The sequence below is a fragment of the Vipera ursinii genome (genome assembly GCF_947247035.1).
Source record: "Vipera ursinii genome assembly, chromosome: 5".
NCBI lineage: Eukaryota > Metazoa > Chordata > Lepidosauria > Squamata > Viperidae > Vipera > Vipera ursinii.
In genome coordinates this window covers 87,016,762-87,032,022 of record NC_139518.1, presented here as the reverse complement: position 1 = coordinate 87,032,022, position 15,261 = coordinate 87,016,762, and the positions used below count along the sequence as shown (strand labels likewise).

The 15,261-nt window shown below is 41.4% G+C and overlaps 1 protein-coding gene across 2 annotated transcripts; it reads left to right on the top strand.

Annotated features, from left to right (window-relative positions):
- Positions 1-1,702: 1,702 nt before the first annotated feature.
- NDUFB8 (NADH:ubiquinone oxidoreductase subunit B8) lies at positions 1,703-15,056 on the top strand. Of its 2 annotated transcripts, none has more exons than XM_083364843.1 (5): positions 1,703-1,865; positions 8,987-9,113; positions 10,170-10,269; positions 12,980-13,135; positions 14,473-15,056. In XM_083364843.1, the coding sequence occupies exons 1-5, from the start codon at positions 1,775-1,777 to the stop codon at positions 14,563-14,565; spliced, it is 567 nt and encodes a 188-aa protein (XP_083220969.1). In that variant the 5' UTR covers positions 1,703-1,774; the 3' UTR covers positions 14,566-15,056. The 2 variants fall into 2 exon arrangements, with proteins under 2 accessions (XP_083220969.1, XP_083220970.1); XM_083364844.1 differs by having other exon boundaries at positions 1,747-1,869.
- Positions 15,057-15,261: the final 205 nt, after the last annotated feature.

Below are 15,261 nucleotides of genomic sequence, written 5' to 3'. Positions count from 1 at the left end.
CCTTGGGAAGAAGGTTGTAGTTTATTGAAGAGGTGAGCCAGACAGGAAGATGGTCTGGCAGAAAAAGAACTAACCACATGTAGGGAGTGGATTTTTATACCCTCTGGAGCCTTATGTTTGGAGCTGCTTCCTGTTCCTGTTCGAGGCTATTTCCTGTGTCATGAATTTTTGACCTGAGTGAGTGTGCCTTTCTGGTATTCTGATGGTGATGGGTTAATCCTATTATGTCCAAAGTCCCTGGGGCTGCGTTATGTAGATTTTAGGTGTCTTTGTCTTCTTAATCTTCCAGCTGGGGGCCTGCAACCTTCCTGGATTTACATCTGCATTTGTGCATAACTGGTTTCTGGTTGGGGGAGGGAGACCTGGGGCTATCAAGAAAAACTGGGCATGTTTTCCTGCCTCTTCAAGATCCTCTGAGGAAATATATTTTTTCCTGCCCTTTTAATATTTCCTTCTCTGGGGAGCTGACTTCCCACAATCCCCCCTTTGTGCCATAATAGTGTGGGTGACACTTTTACTGGCACAAGATTAAAATTGATCTGATCAGGGATACTTGGTAAACAAGCTTTAAACTGTTAATGCAAAAGAAGAAGAAGAAAGACACTAATGGAGGCAGCAGAAAAAAGATCCCTGCCGTGACTCCCAAAAGGGGAGCTTCCAACCCATAAAGTTCTAAAAGTCAAGGCAAAAATTTTGTTAGGTGGAAAAGAAATTTATAGTTAGTAATATTCTGTGCCAATTATTTGCAAATATTGGATGTCACTTTTAGCTTTGTCAGGTTTGCACATTTCTCCCAAAATTCTTCACAGCCATGGTTTGTTTGCCTTAGTACATAACCACTGGCTGCCCATCTTCAAGGGTTGCCTCCTGTCCTAGCTCTTAGTTCAGTGCATCCAGGTTAGAAGAGGAAAGTTGGTTGGACAAGATAAGACTAATTCCTCCTTGCACAGTAAATCAACCACAAAGCTTGTTTGAATTTAGATAACCAGATGTCAGATGACACTAAGAAACTTTTCTTACCAGGAGATAGTCTCCAGACATCCTTCTGTAAATTATCTTTTCAGTTTAGGATTGTTAAAAGCTATCTAATCAATCCATACAACCATAAGACAAATTTTCCTACATTCCAATCTGTAATGAACCAACATTATTTTAAGAGAGAAAATATATCAAATTAAAATTCAAAATAACCGTGCTGGCTTAGGAATTCTGGGAGTTGAAGTACACGAGTCATAAAAGAGCCAAGATTGTCTACCCCTGTCCTCTAGTGCATTAACTTTGCCAGGATCTATATGGGGATAGTGCCCCTCTCCTGGTCCTAATAGCTCGGCCAGCTGCTTTTAACACCATTTAATACTTTTAATAAATGTCTTTCGTGCATTTACTGTTTGTCTTCAAGTTGTGAGCAGCCGAGTAGGTTGCAGTGCCCCCCACCACACACACTGGCTGAGAGATACATAAAATAAATATGCGGGGCTCGCTGGGCTCTCCAGGTGGCTACGGAGGAATGAAGAGGTTCCCCACAACCCCCGGGGAGGGGAAGAGACACGAACCCACGGCCGAAAAAGATACCCGAGGACTCAGCGAGTCCCACAAAACTGGCATCCGCTTGAGAAGCGCAGTGGGGACAGACCTGGCGTCTGGCGCCCCCTCACGCCGCAAACTGTTTCCGGATGAGCCCTGAGGACAGCGACTCTCTTCAGGGAAACTCTATGGCCGACCAGAAGTCCTCCAGCCTTCAGCTTCGACCCGGCGCCCGCCCTTGAGAGACGCGATGGCCGCTGTCGTTGCGCTGGGCCGCCTCCGCGCCCTCCTCCGCCCGCTCGCCTGGCCGTTGACACCGGAACATGGCAGCCGCCGCCTCGGTCCGTGAGTGCCTTTGCGTCCCGGGCGGGGAAAGGAGGCGGCCTTGCAGTTTGGACTCTGGGCGGGACAGACGAACCCCCCCATTTCGGAGGCCGGCTGTCCCCTGGAGAGGCCGCTCTGGGCAGCCCGCCTCGTAGGGCTCCGTCTGCTTCCGAAGAGTCTCGTGTAACGGGGGCATTAGGCCGCTCCTTTGCCCTAGCAAAGGTGTCAATCTCAGCTCGTTCTCCGGACCGGACCGGAGAACTGAAAAGTCTAGCTGTGGCCCTTGAGCAGCCCCTTCCCTATGGTGCACCGCCCTTTGGCGCTTCTCCCGCCTCCCTTTCTGTCCTCCGGTTGAGTTTGTGTGCTGGAGGCCTTTCCGAAAAGCCTCAGCCGGCGGTGGGTGCCGCGTTTGGGTCGCTGAGCCTTGGGGCACCGAATTTTGTTAATGGCAAATAGAGGAGGAATCGATCTCGAATAGCGTTGGCGTGTAATAGAAGTCGGGGTTGCTGTGAAGCCCCAAACTCACAAAGCATGACTTGTTTAGTGGGAAGTGCGGAGGTCAAGGAGCCAAAGCAAAAGGGGTTATGACAACATACAAAAATGTGTGTAAGTGGTTCGTATTTATGACGGTTGCAGTATCCTGGGGTCGGGTGACCATCCTTTGCGACCTGCTGACAAGCAAAGTCAATGGGGAAGCCAGATTCATTTAACGACCATGTTACTAATTTAACAACTGAAGTGATTCATTTAATAAATGTGGCAAGAAAAGTCATAAATTGGAACAAAATTCACTTAACAAATTTCTCAATTAGCAACATAAATTTTGGGCTTAATTGTGGTCGTAAGTTGAGGTCTACCTGTACCTTGTTGGTGTCAGTAAAAATAAAGAGAGCCACTTTGTTTTTGTTTTTGTAAATTTTTTATTAATTTTTTCCATATAATTCAATAGTGCTTAATCAACAATGTGTTGTCTGAGTTTATCATTCACTAATACAAATTTAATTCCTAATCCTTTATTCTTTTCTTCAGCCATTGATAAAACAAGTCCCAAGTCCGATAGTATTCTGTTTCTTCTTTTTCTTTCAACCTCATAGTAAGTCTGTCCATTTCTGCACATTCTTGTAAGTTTACACTTAGCCTCACAATTTCCCCAGCATTACTCAGGAATTTAAAACAGCCAAAAGAAACTCCTGAGCTGAGGTTTCAGCAAGCAAACAACTTTTATTTTGATCAAAATAGAGTTGGGTGCCCTTTGGAACCAGTTACCCGTAGAGCTCAGGACTGCCCCTGATTTTCGTTCGTTTCGCCGGGACCTGAAGACCTGGCTCTTTGATGTTTCCAGCCAAGACTGAGAATTTTTAATTTTTAACTTATTGTAATTGGGTTTTTAATCAGAGTTATAGGGGTTTTAGATTTTTAATCAAGGATAATTTAATCTATTTTAATTGTTATTAACTTTTTGTATTGTAATGTTGTTTTAATTGCCTTGTGAACCGCCCTGGGTCCTATGGGAGAAGGGCGGTACATAAGTTCAATAAATAAATAAATCTCTCTTCGTGGCTGGTAGAGAGATGAAGGCAACAACTAGGAAAGATGTCTTCCACCTTTTATACCTTTCCAGAACAAAGAGATCTGGTCTTGGTACTAGAAACCAAAAGGTACAGAAAAATAATTCCTAGATGATGACATACACAGACACCATAACTCCTTTCCCCCTCCCCCTACCATGCTGTTTTCATGTAAGCAAGCCCCTGTACCTGAAGCATGAAACATTTGCTTTTATATAACTAATTTCCCAATATAAAGCACCTACAAAGCTGCTTGCACATAAACAAAGGTGTGTGTGTGTGTGTGTGTGTATGATTACAAAGTATCACTAATCAATATTACTAACATCAACCTTAAGCATAATAAAATCCCTTCATTGTAATATTTTTTAAACTATTTTTCCTTGTTGGTAATTCTTCTCTTTTCCAATATTGTTGTTGTTGTTGTTGCTAGTTGCGAAGTCGTGTCCGACCCATCGCGACCCTATGGACAATGTTCCTCCAGGCCTTCCTGTCCTCTACCATCTTCTGGAGTCCATCTAAGCTCACGCCTACTGCTTCAATGACTCCATCCAGCCACCTCATTCTCTGTCGTCCCCTTCTTCTCTTGCCCTCAATTTTTCCCAGCATTAGGCTCTTCTCCAGTGAGTCCTTCCTTCTCATTAGGTGGCCAAAGTATTTGAGTTTTAGCTTCAGGATCTGGCCTTCTAAAGAGCAGTCAGGGTTGATCTCCTCTAGGACTGACCGGTTTGATCGCCTTGCAGTCCAAGGGACTCGCAGGAGTCTTCTCCAGCACCATAGTTCAAAGGCTTCAATTCTTTGGCGCTCAGCCTTTCTTATGGTCCAGCTTTCACTGCCATACATTGCAACTGGGAAAACCATAGCCTTGACTATACGCACTTTTGTTGACAGGGTGATGTCTCTGCTTTTTAGTGTGCTGTCTAGATTTGCCATGGCTTTCCTCCCAAGGAGCAAGCGTCAAATACATACTTTGTTTATCAATCTTTTCTGGCATAATCCCTAATAAAAAAGTTCCGGTTTAAAATTTACATGTTTTCCCAACATCTTTTCTAGCCAAGTATGTATTTTTCCCAGTACCTCTTCGCTTCAAAACATGTCCACCATACATGATAATAAGTACCTGCCTCATGTTTACATTTCCATCATCTATCTGACATTTTTAAACATTTTTGCCAATCTTGCTGGTGGCAAGTGCCATCTATCAAACATTTTATAAAAAATTTCTTTATAAGAAGCTGCCATTTTCAGTTTATAATTTCTTTCCCACAAGTTTTGCCATTTTTCTAATTCTACATTATATCCAAAGTTCTTTGCTCATGTTATCATCGTTTCTTTAACTTCTTCATCTTCCATTTTCAAATTCAATAAAAATTTATAAATTTTCTTAATTAGTTTCTCATCAGAGGTTAATAATGTCTGAGCAAACAAGGTCTGCTCTTTATAAAATCCATTCAGTTTGACATAAGATAAGATAACCTTTATTGTCATTTTTTTACTGTGGGCACAATGGCACACATCGAAAATGAAATTTAGTTGCTTTCAAAGTGGAACACATACATGACACACACCTAACCATACTATATACACATACGTATAGATCCACACCCCTACATATACATAACAAATATTAAATACTGTCCATCTTAAATATATAACGGAAGGAGGAAGCTTGAGAGTTCACAAGGTTAATGCTGTATGGAATGAAACTATGGCTGAATCTGTATGTTCTGCTGTGGATACCACAAAGCCTCCTCCCAGAAGGTAACAAGGAAAATAGGTTGTGAAGAGGATGTGTAGTGTCCCAGATAATCTTACGGACCCTGCTCAAGCAACGCTTCTGTGCTATGTCCTGGATGTAGGGGAGGGAACTGCCAATGATCTTTTCGGCCATCCTCTACACCGCCTTCCTGTCTGAAGCACTGATGCTTCCAAACCAGACTGTGATGCTGTATGACAAGATGCTCTCGATCGTTCCCCTGTAGAAAGTGGTCAGGACAGGGGAAGGAAGATGTGCTTTTCTCATGAGACACAGAAAATGCAGGCGCTGCTGTGCCCACTTCACCAATTTCTCACTGTTGAGCGACCAAGCCAGCCTACTCATTAGCTGCGCACCCAAGAATTTGATGCTGGTAACCATCTCCACAGGTGAATCATTTATGCACAGAGAAGTGTGGCTGTGCCTGCCTTTTCTGAAATCGACAATGATCTCTTTGGTTTTTCCGGTATTTAAAACTAGGCTATTTTCCTTACACCAGTTCACCAACCCCTCAAGCTCCTTGTGGTAAGCTTCCACCTTGTCATCATGAATAAGGTCCACTACTGTTGTATCATCTGCATACTTCACAATATGGTTGGTGGCAAACCTAGCACAACCGTCATGGGTCAACAGGGTGAACAGCAGTGGACTTAGGACGCAGCCCTGAGGAGAACCTGTGCTCAAGAAAATGGTATTAGAGATATTTGTTCCAGCTCGCACATATTGGGGCCTGTTGGTAAGAAAATCAAGAATCCAGTTGCACAAAGGAGTGTTTAAGCCTAAAAGGCCCAGTTTGTCTACTAGATGATGGGGAATGATTGTGTTAAATGCTGAACTGAAGTCGACAAACAACAAACACATGCGAGTATTTCTTTCCTCTAAGTCAGGGTTTTTCAACCTTTTCACCCACTGTACCACTTTTAGGATATGGCAACATCCGAGTACCACCGGTCACCTAGCAAGGTGTGAAACCCTTGACCAAAAAAAAGGGGAAAAAGTAATGAAGTACAGGTAGTCCTCGACTTACAACAGTTCATTTAGTGACTGTTTGAAGTTACAATGTGCCCCTCAAGCCACAGCCAAGCAAGACACCTGCCTGCCCGGCCAGCAGCGCTCTTCCTCCTGTCCTGAGGTTTTCATTGTTGTGAGCATTTCTGTTGAGGATTGGCAGCGGGGGTGGGGTGGGGTTTGGTTTTTATTCCTCCCACCCTCTGCTGGGTGGTTGCAGCAGGTTTTGGTCACTTCACATGACCCTGGGACACTGTGACGGTCATAAATATGAATCATTTTCCAAGCATCTGAATGTAAGTCACAAGACCCTGGAGATGCTACAACATTCCAGCTTATCTGCGCTTCTTCTGGGCTCAGCAGAAGCACCAGGATCAGTGCCAAGCTCCAGCTGGAGCCTGGCACTTCCACTGAGTCCTGACAGCCCCGAAGAAGCGCTGATCCTGGTGCTTCTGCTGAGCCCTGACAGCCCTGCAGCTCCAGCCATCTCTTGCTCATTCCCCTTCCCCGCTGCCACTTTTCTAGGATGGTCACGTACCACCTGCCAGGTGCCAATGTACCACAGGTGGTACCCGTACCACTGGTTGAAAAGCCCTGCTCTAAGTGCTTCAAGCTCAGATGGAGAACGGAAGAAATAGCATCCTCCGTAGAGCAATTTGGTCGGTAGGCAAACTAAAGCGGGTCAAATGCTGGCAGGAGGCTGGATACAATAATGTCCTTTATCAGCTTCTCAAAGCATTTCATGGTAGTGGATGCCAGTGCAACTGGGCAGTAATCATTGAGGACTGTAATTGTGGACTTTTTGGCACTGGCAAGATGATGGCCGTATTAAAACACGATGGGACTACTGCCTGCTGCAATGAGAGATTGAAAATATCTGTGAGAACACAAGCCAGCTCATCTGCGCATTCCCTAAGGACATGTCCAGGGATGTTATCTGGGCCTGCTGCTTTCCGAATGTTAACTTACCACAATGTTTTCTGGACAGAGGTGACATCAAAGCTTAACACTTGCTCATCAGGATGGGGCACAGCTTTCCTAGCAGGAGTGCTATTTGATGCCTTAAATCTTCCAAAAAATATATTCAGTTTGTTTAGGAAGTCTGTGTCATCCTTGCGACTTGATGGAGTCACCTTGTAATCCGTAATGCCTGGATCCCTTACCACATTTGCCTGGGTACTGAAAAAAGTTCTGAATTTTCTGGCAATTTTCTGGGCTTGCTTTGCATCTTTTATGGCACTTTTCAGATTTGCTCTGGCTGTTCTAAGTGCCAGCATGTCACCAAGTGTAAAAGCCACATTCCATGCTTTCAGCATCTTGCAGACCTTATAAGTCAGCCATTCGCCCTCACAACAATGCTTTTCAGGACACAGAAATCTTCTATGCGCTTTTGGATATATGCAGACACTGTGGTAGCATACTCCTCAACATTTGTATGTTGGTTATCAGTAGCTGCTTCCTTAAACATGCTCCAATCTGTGCACTCAAAGCAGTCTTGTAATGCTTCTACAGCTCCCTCTGTCCAAACCCTCACCTGCTTTACTGTAGGTTTCTCTCTGACTAATAAAGTTTATATGCTGGAATAAGTAGCACTGAGAAATGGTCAAAGGAGCCCAAGTGAGGGTGGGGGATAGCTTTGAAAGCCTTCTTGATGTTGGAATAAGCAAGATCCAGTGTATTGTCCCCTCGTTGCAAAGTCCACATATTGATGGAAATGTGGCAGGGTAGCTTTCAAATCCACTTGGTTAAAGTCACCCACTGCAATAAATGCGCCATCTGGGTGAGTAGTTCATAAGTCACTGATGGTATGACAAAGAGCCTTCAGGGCCTCTTCTCTGTTTGCATGGGGCAGCGGTATACACAGCTGTGATAATGGTAACAGAGAAGTCTAGGCAGATCGAAGGGTCTGCATTTGATGGTCAGAAGCTCCACATCTTGGGAGCACAGACTTGAAACCACCTTGGCATTATTGCACCATTTGTCATTTATATAAAAACAGACACCCCTTCCCCGGGATTTGCCTCTAAGGGTAAAACTCCTGTCCTGTTCATCTTTATCATATCTAACTTGCATTAATAAGAATGGATAATTCTCAGAAATAAAAGGTTGTTATATTTGGAGAGACATGATTTACAACTTGGTTGGCATGCCTTTTTATGGTATGGGAAAAATAAAATGCATAAGTACTTTCAGAACCACTATCTAAGAAACACATTACTATTAACATGGGGAAAAATAAAATGTAAAATATATTTGAAAATACCAGGATGGCTTTCAACAATGGAAGCATTTATACATCAAATTTTAATTAACTTTAAGAAAATATGGACATATAGAGATATAAAGAGAGCCACTTTGGTTAGTGCAGGGGTAGTCAACCTTGGGTCTTTTATGACTCATGGACTTCAACTCCCAGAATTCATGGCTGGCTCAGGAATTCTGAGAGTTGAAGTCCATGAGTCATAAAAGAGCCAAGGTTGCCTACCCCTGGTCTAGTGGTTAAGGCAACACACTAGAAAGCTATTCTATTCCGTTCTGTTCCATTCCATTCCACTATGAGTTCTAGTCCTGCCCTAGCCATTGAAAGCCAGTTGGCTACTTTGGGTCAATCCCTGTCTCTCAGCCCAACTCACGTCACAGGGTGGTCATTGTGGGGAAAATGGGAGGAGGAAGATGTGTTGAATATATTCACCAACCTATTTGTAAAACACAGGTTATATATAAATAAGTAATCCAGACTTTATCATCTGCACTGCACATCTTTTCTCTACCACTATCTTTGAGTTGTTGCTCTTTCTGCTTTTAGCTTCAGATATGCCCAAACATCTGCTTCCAGGATCATACCCCAAGACTCCAGAAGAGCAGGCAGCTGCTGCAAAGAAATACAACCTGACACTGGAGGACTATAAGCCATATGCAGATGATGGTGTGGGGTAGGTTGTATTTGTATATCCAAGAATCAAAATATTGTACAAAGTTAGGAACAAATGTTGTGATATCAAGATTGTAGAGCATTTGTCTCTATATGCCTATCATAGCCTCATAATAATAAATAACTTCCATAGCTGGCGTTCATTGGGAAATGAGTACAATCTTTAAAAATATAAATTAGATTAAAGGCAGATTTACATTTGGAAGGAATAGTGGAATCACATCTGCAACATTATTTAAATCAGAAATGTAAATGTTTACTTAGCAGTTTGTGTATTATTTCCAATGGTACATATACCCAGTATGCTGATCTAAAATCATGGAAGCTCTTGTTGCCCTCACCAAGCATTTGTAACAACAGTGTGTTAATCAGTATGGCTTGCTTTAGAATTAAACTGTTAATCTGTTAAATTGTTTGTATGGCTTCCCTTAGAATTAAATTGGGGCCCAATCTAGCCCTGTAAGTTCAAAAATCAAAATGTTAAATTTTCTTGTTTCATCAAGTGATAAATATCTTGCATTACTTTGATGAACAATTATTTTTCTTATAATGTTGGAACAAGATTGTATCATGTTGAATTTGCAACAAAGGGTGAAAAGGGTGAAAAAATGTAATAGTTTGATCGTCGAGACATGCCTAGCAGAACGCTTGTTTAAGTTAAATGTGTAAGATATTCAAATGTTTGTTGGATATATTAATTACTTTCTCCTCCATTTTAGAGGACTGAATTCATCTGGCAAGTTACTTTGTCTAAAATAGGAATAGGCAATATGTTTGTGATCAGATCCCCATACTTAAAACTGCACAATTCAACTTGCAAGAGACAAAGGAACATCATAGTGTGATACTCTTGTCACTGCAAGGCTTAGCCATCATTTTCAGCCCTCTTGTCGAGTTTTTTAAGTTTGGCAGACAGAACATTATCTTTTTTCTTATTTTAAATCACTAATAAATTGTATTGTTATTTGTTGATTTAAGCACTGAAAAGATTTAGGAGCAACCTGGGTCCATAAAATACTTGCTCTTGTTCTAAAGCTGTGTTCTCATATTTTCATAGTTATGGTGACTATCCCAAACTCCCAGATCAATCTGCAGAAGAAAAAAATCCTTGGTATGAATGGGATTACCCTTACCTGAGGCGCAATTTTGGAGAACCAGTAAGAATAATTAATTTGGGGTCTACCTATCTTTCAATTCAGTTTGTAATCCAGAATTCCATGTTAAAATTAATGAGTAAGGGAATATCTAAGTGCAATAATATATTTCATAGAAAGTTCAATCCTTCCATGAGTCCAATACTCAAGCATATTCTGTATCGCTGTTTCCCCAGTATACTTTAGATCAGCACTGAAATCCTCACTTTGATTCTGGTATTGACATTATTTTTGTGTCCTGGAAAGGAATAAAATACTTGAATAGAATAGAGCTGGAAAGGGAGCTTGGAGGTCTTCTAGTCCAGCCCCCTGCTCAAGCAGCAGAACCTATACCATTTCAAACAAGTGACTGTCTAGCCTCTTCTTAAAAATCTCCAGTGAAGGAGCGCCCATGATTTCTAGAGGCAAGCTGTTCCACTGGTTAATTGTCCTCTCTGTCAGGAAGTTTCTCCTTAACTCTAGGTTGCTTCTCTCTTTGTTCAGTTTCCAACCATTGTTTCTTGTCCTGCCCTCTGGTACTTTAGTGAATAATGTGACCCCCTCTTCTTTGTGGCAACCCCTCAAATACTGGAATACTGATATCATGTCACCCCTATTTCTTCTTTTCTTTAGACTAGCTAGGCCCAAGTCCTGCAGCTGTTCTTTGTATGTTTTAGTGTCTAGGTCTTTGATCATCTTAGTTGTTCTTCTCTGAATTTTTTCCACTCTCAACATCTTTTTGGTGATATGGTGACCAAAACTGGCTGCAGTATTCCAGGTGTGGTCTTACCATATCAGGGTTTTATAGAATGGCACTGTGTCCTTGTTAAACTTGATCAAAGCTTCTTTATTGGCCAGCTATTGGCCTGTTATATTTTGCCTCAGAAGCAATATAAATAGTAAAGTGATGTCTTCAATATGCTATTCTAGTGTACTTTTGAAAATTGAAGAATCTTTAACAAATATATTACCAAACAACATTTCAGCTTACACATAGTCTTTGAGTTACAACTGTAATGGAGCCTGCCTATGATGGTCATAAAGTGGGTCAGGTGTGTGATGGCTCGCTTTTGCCAAAAACAGTGAATGCCAGTTTTCAGCAAAACTGTCATAAAACACGGTCATGTGATTGCAGGATGCTGCCATAAATTTGGCCTGATGGCCTAGCGCCTGAAGTGTGTTTACATGCCTTGGGGGAGTGACCACTGGAACTCTGAATCCAGGTTGTAAATACCTCCCTGGTAGGTCCATTGAAACTTTGAATGGTCATTAATTAACTGGTTATAAGTCAAGGACTATCTATACCTGTTTTATTTCATTCATTGGAGCCAACTTTAGAACTTTGCTTAGTGTTCAAAGTTTTCTTCAAATTCAGAGAGGTTTTATAATAAAATGGGTGTATTCTGGATCAAGCTGTCATTTAATGATTTTTTCCCCTTGCTAAAACCCCTGTGCTGGTCTGTATATGCGGATTCTATCATTGTTTAACAGCCCTTTGCCAGATAGCAGAACTCATGAAAATATCTTTTATCATCCAGAAATACCTTTATTTGCATGCAGAGTAGACTACAGCAGATGAGGTGAATTAGATGATAACGCACAGTATTTCCAAGGTCAAAAGACAGTAATGACTCAGTGTCTGCACATGTATCTGCCGGTTATGGAGGAGCACGTGTGTCTGCCGGTTATGGAGGAGGAGAGTCCCCAGGGAGAAGAAGGAGGAAGTCAATCCCAGAAAGGGGAGGGGTGTAAGGCACATGATCAGGAGAAGGAGGAAATATGTCATAGGGAAGGAGGAGTTGGCTGACCAGGTCAAGATAGCATATTATAATTTCTTCAAACAACCACGTGGTGGCAGCACAGGGTGCCTGGGTTTTTCTATTGACTACAGATTAATAATTTCAGCATTAATTTTATGGACACCCTCTTTTATTTTAACAAACTTCCTTTAGGGAAGGCCACCAAAAATGTCCCTTTAAAAGGTGGAGGGTTTTTATGAATCCAAAGTGCCCCACCAGTTTTGAATCATGGCAGGTTTGCATAGTTTTTAGTCTCTGACTTGCAGGGATGTACAACTTCCCCCTACCCAGGCCAGCCCCTCTCGCATCGAGCAAAAGTTCTTGTGGCTCAGGAATCACTCGTCCTTCTCCAGGGCCTGCTTGAAAGTGAGGGTGGTGGTGTTGTCTAGTGGTTGGGCTCCTCTTGTTTGCACTCTTGTGGTAACTGGAGCCGCCAGTTGTTTTGTTGGGAGCAGGGGCTTGACAATTTCTCTTTTGGAACTATTATACTGGGGCAGCCTCCACAAAGCATGGCCCAGAGAAAGCAGGCAGGATCTGAAGTTAAACCCTGTTGTTCAAACCCCCTCCCAACTGCCCTTTCCATAGGGAACTAATCCAAAGGTGCAAAGGTGTTGTGAGAACTCCGGACAGAGGATGCAATAAAGAGATGTTCCCAGGCATCTTCCAAGGCATTGAGTCCTTGGCAAGGCAAAGCAGATGTCCCCAGGCTCTTCTCTCCCCCTCCCATTCCCCAGGAAGGTTCATCATACCAAAGAGAAACAAAGTAAGCAAAGCAAAGCTAAGCACATCACAAGAGAACTCCAAAGGTCCCTCCTCCCATTAGAATGGCAGCATCCCGAGAGGGATCTATAGGGAATTGACATGCACAAAGATATATATAACAAGCCTGTTGCTGCAGTATTTGATCCTGTCTCTTCCTATCTTTTTTTAATCAGTTGCATCGGAACTTCGATTTATTTGTACGGACAAGGGTTGATACGTCCCCGACCCCCGTTTCCTGGCATATCATGAAGATGTATTTTTGGGGGTTTATTGGAATCATGTTGTTCATGTCTTTTGTTGGTGAAGTGTTTCCAGCATACCAACCAGTGGTAAGTTCTGAATCTGCATTTTTTCCAAGAGATCTTGAATCTCTGGTTGGGGTGATCTGCAAAAGTTCCTGCCTAAATTCTAGTGTCTCATACAGTTCAGGAAAGGGAAAACACTCTCATCTAGTAAAAGCATTTTAACTAGAATATTAGAATTCCCTCTTAGTTTCAGTTGTGTGTACTTTCAAGAAGTAGGACAGTGATAGAAGATGGCATTACTTTTTTTTATCAGTTGTGAGGAGTGTCTTTGGTGGATATGAATGCAAAAGATTTAATCCAGTCAAGAAGAGCTGCTGTTGTTAAAAGGAAGAGACATAGGCAGACATTATTCAACATAGATGCCTTACCAATTACAAAAGAGAGAGAGCTAAAACAGCTTAGGGTTAGCAAGTTGATCCAGAAAATTCAGACCTTGGTCCCCAAAATTAAACCTCTCATGTGAATATCATTTTTAGACCAATTTTTTACTAGCTGAATTTTTGTTCTCTTTAAGATGTGATGCAAGTTGTCCTTTGCATTTTTTTAACTGTGCATAAGAAATGAGACTTTGGAATTTTTTCTTAACATTTAATTCAAGGATGTTTTCTTTACTGGTGGGGAAATAGAATCTTGGAATTACCAGTGTAAATTTCTTTCTATGGTAAATGGAAAGTATTCCTCCTCTTTGGATGAAAAAAATTGACTAATAGAAAGAATAATGGGTAGTTTTTTTGGATTTTAAAAAATCTTGAATCTTAGATACAATGAGTATATTTTATACTTATTTATTGTTCTCTTTAAAATTACAGTATAATCCTTGTGTCATTTTAAAGTGGTCAGTTCCTTCTAATGTGATGCTACAGCCCAAAGTATTCCAGACACTTTTGCCCTATGTAGAAAATTCATGCATGTCTGATTTACTTACCAGTAAAACTTGCCTCAGACTTTGCTCAGTCAAACAACAGCTTACAGTATGTTCACCATTCATTCCCAGCTGTCTCTTGTGGAAACAGTCCTTCTTTCCAAGGGATCCAGGACAGTATGAAATGTGTCAGGATTGCTACTGGGAACTTAAGGTCAATGCCTTCTTCACTCTCCAGCATTCTCACTGAAGTCTGTCCTGAGGTGGTTTGTAGGATCTCCTTCCTGTTGCTCAGAAATATGGGCCAGGCTGTGCTCTGTGAAGAAGGAATCTTCTTCCTCCTCCGTATCAAATTTCACATCACATACTGCATTGCATCAACAGGCAATTATTGTTTATACAGAGTGGATAATGGTACCAGATTTAATTCTGGTGTGAGATTCTGCATTTTAAGCATTCCTTGTTATTAATTGATTCTTACTGTCTCCTTTCATTTCAGGGACCAAAGCAGTTTCCTTATCATAATATATATTTGGAGAACAGAGCAGATCCCAATATTAAACCACTGTCAGTGAAGCACTATGAGATTTAAAAGTATCTGGAGCTGCGGGGATGGGGGGGTGTTTTGTTTTGACCCTTGGTAGACCTATATTTTGCCTAATTCTTGTTTTAAAGATTGTCCTGGAAAAGCAGTGATGCTTCTTTCCATGTATAACCTGTATCCTATCACTTTGTTCATAAAAAGAGGAGAAAAATTACAGAATGTTGAGTCATTATGTATTGGGCATGAGAAGTCTGAATGGTATAAATAAAAGAAAAATAAATGTAATTACATATGCAAATGTATGATTTAATTGAGTCTTGCACCTGTTAATTCTTCCTAGCAGTGGGAATATATCCTTGGGCTTCACTAAATATGCAGATCAGAGGCACAGTAATTTATGTTTATGAATCCTTTTGATGTTTCAATGTTTCTCCATCAATATGACCTAGAATGTAATCAGACTTCCACATAAGTCCTAAAACAAAATAAAGTAACCAATTAAACAAATGAGTCAAAAATAACAGAAGAGAAGTCAAAAACATTGTACTTGTTCATTTATTCATTGAGAAAAATTATTCAGAGCTACATATTTTTAAGCACAACTGTTTCTGTTGCTTCAGGTTTAAGACCATATTTACTTGAAAAAATAACCCAGTAATAATTATCTGTTGGGTAAATGTAAAATAGACTAATTCTTATTTTAGGTACTTTTTAAAAACCCATCACTTATATTGGTAATTGATT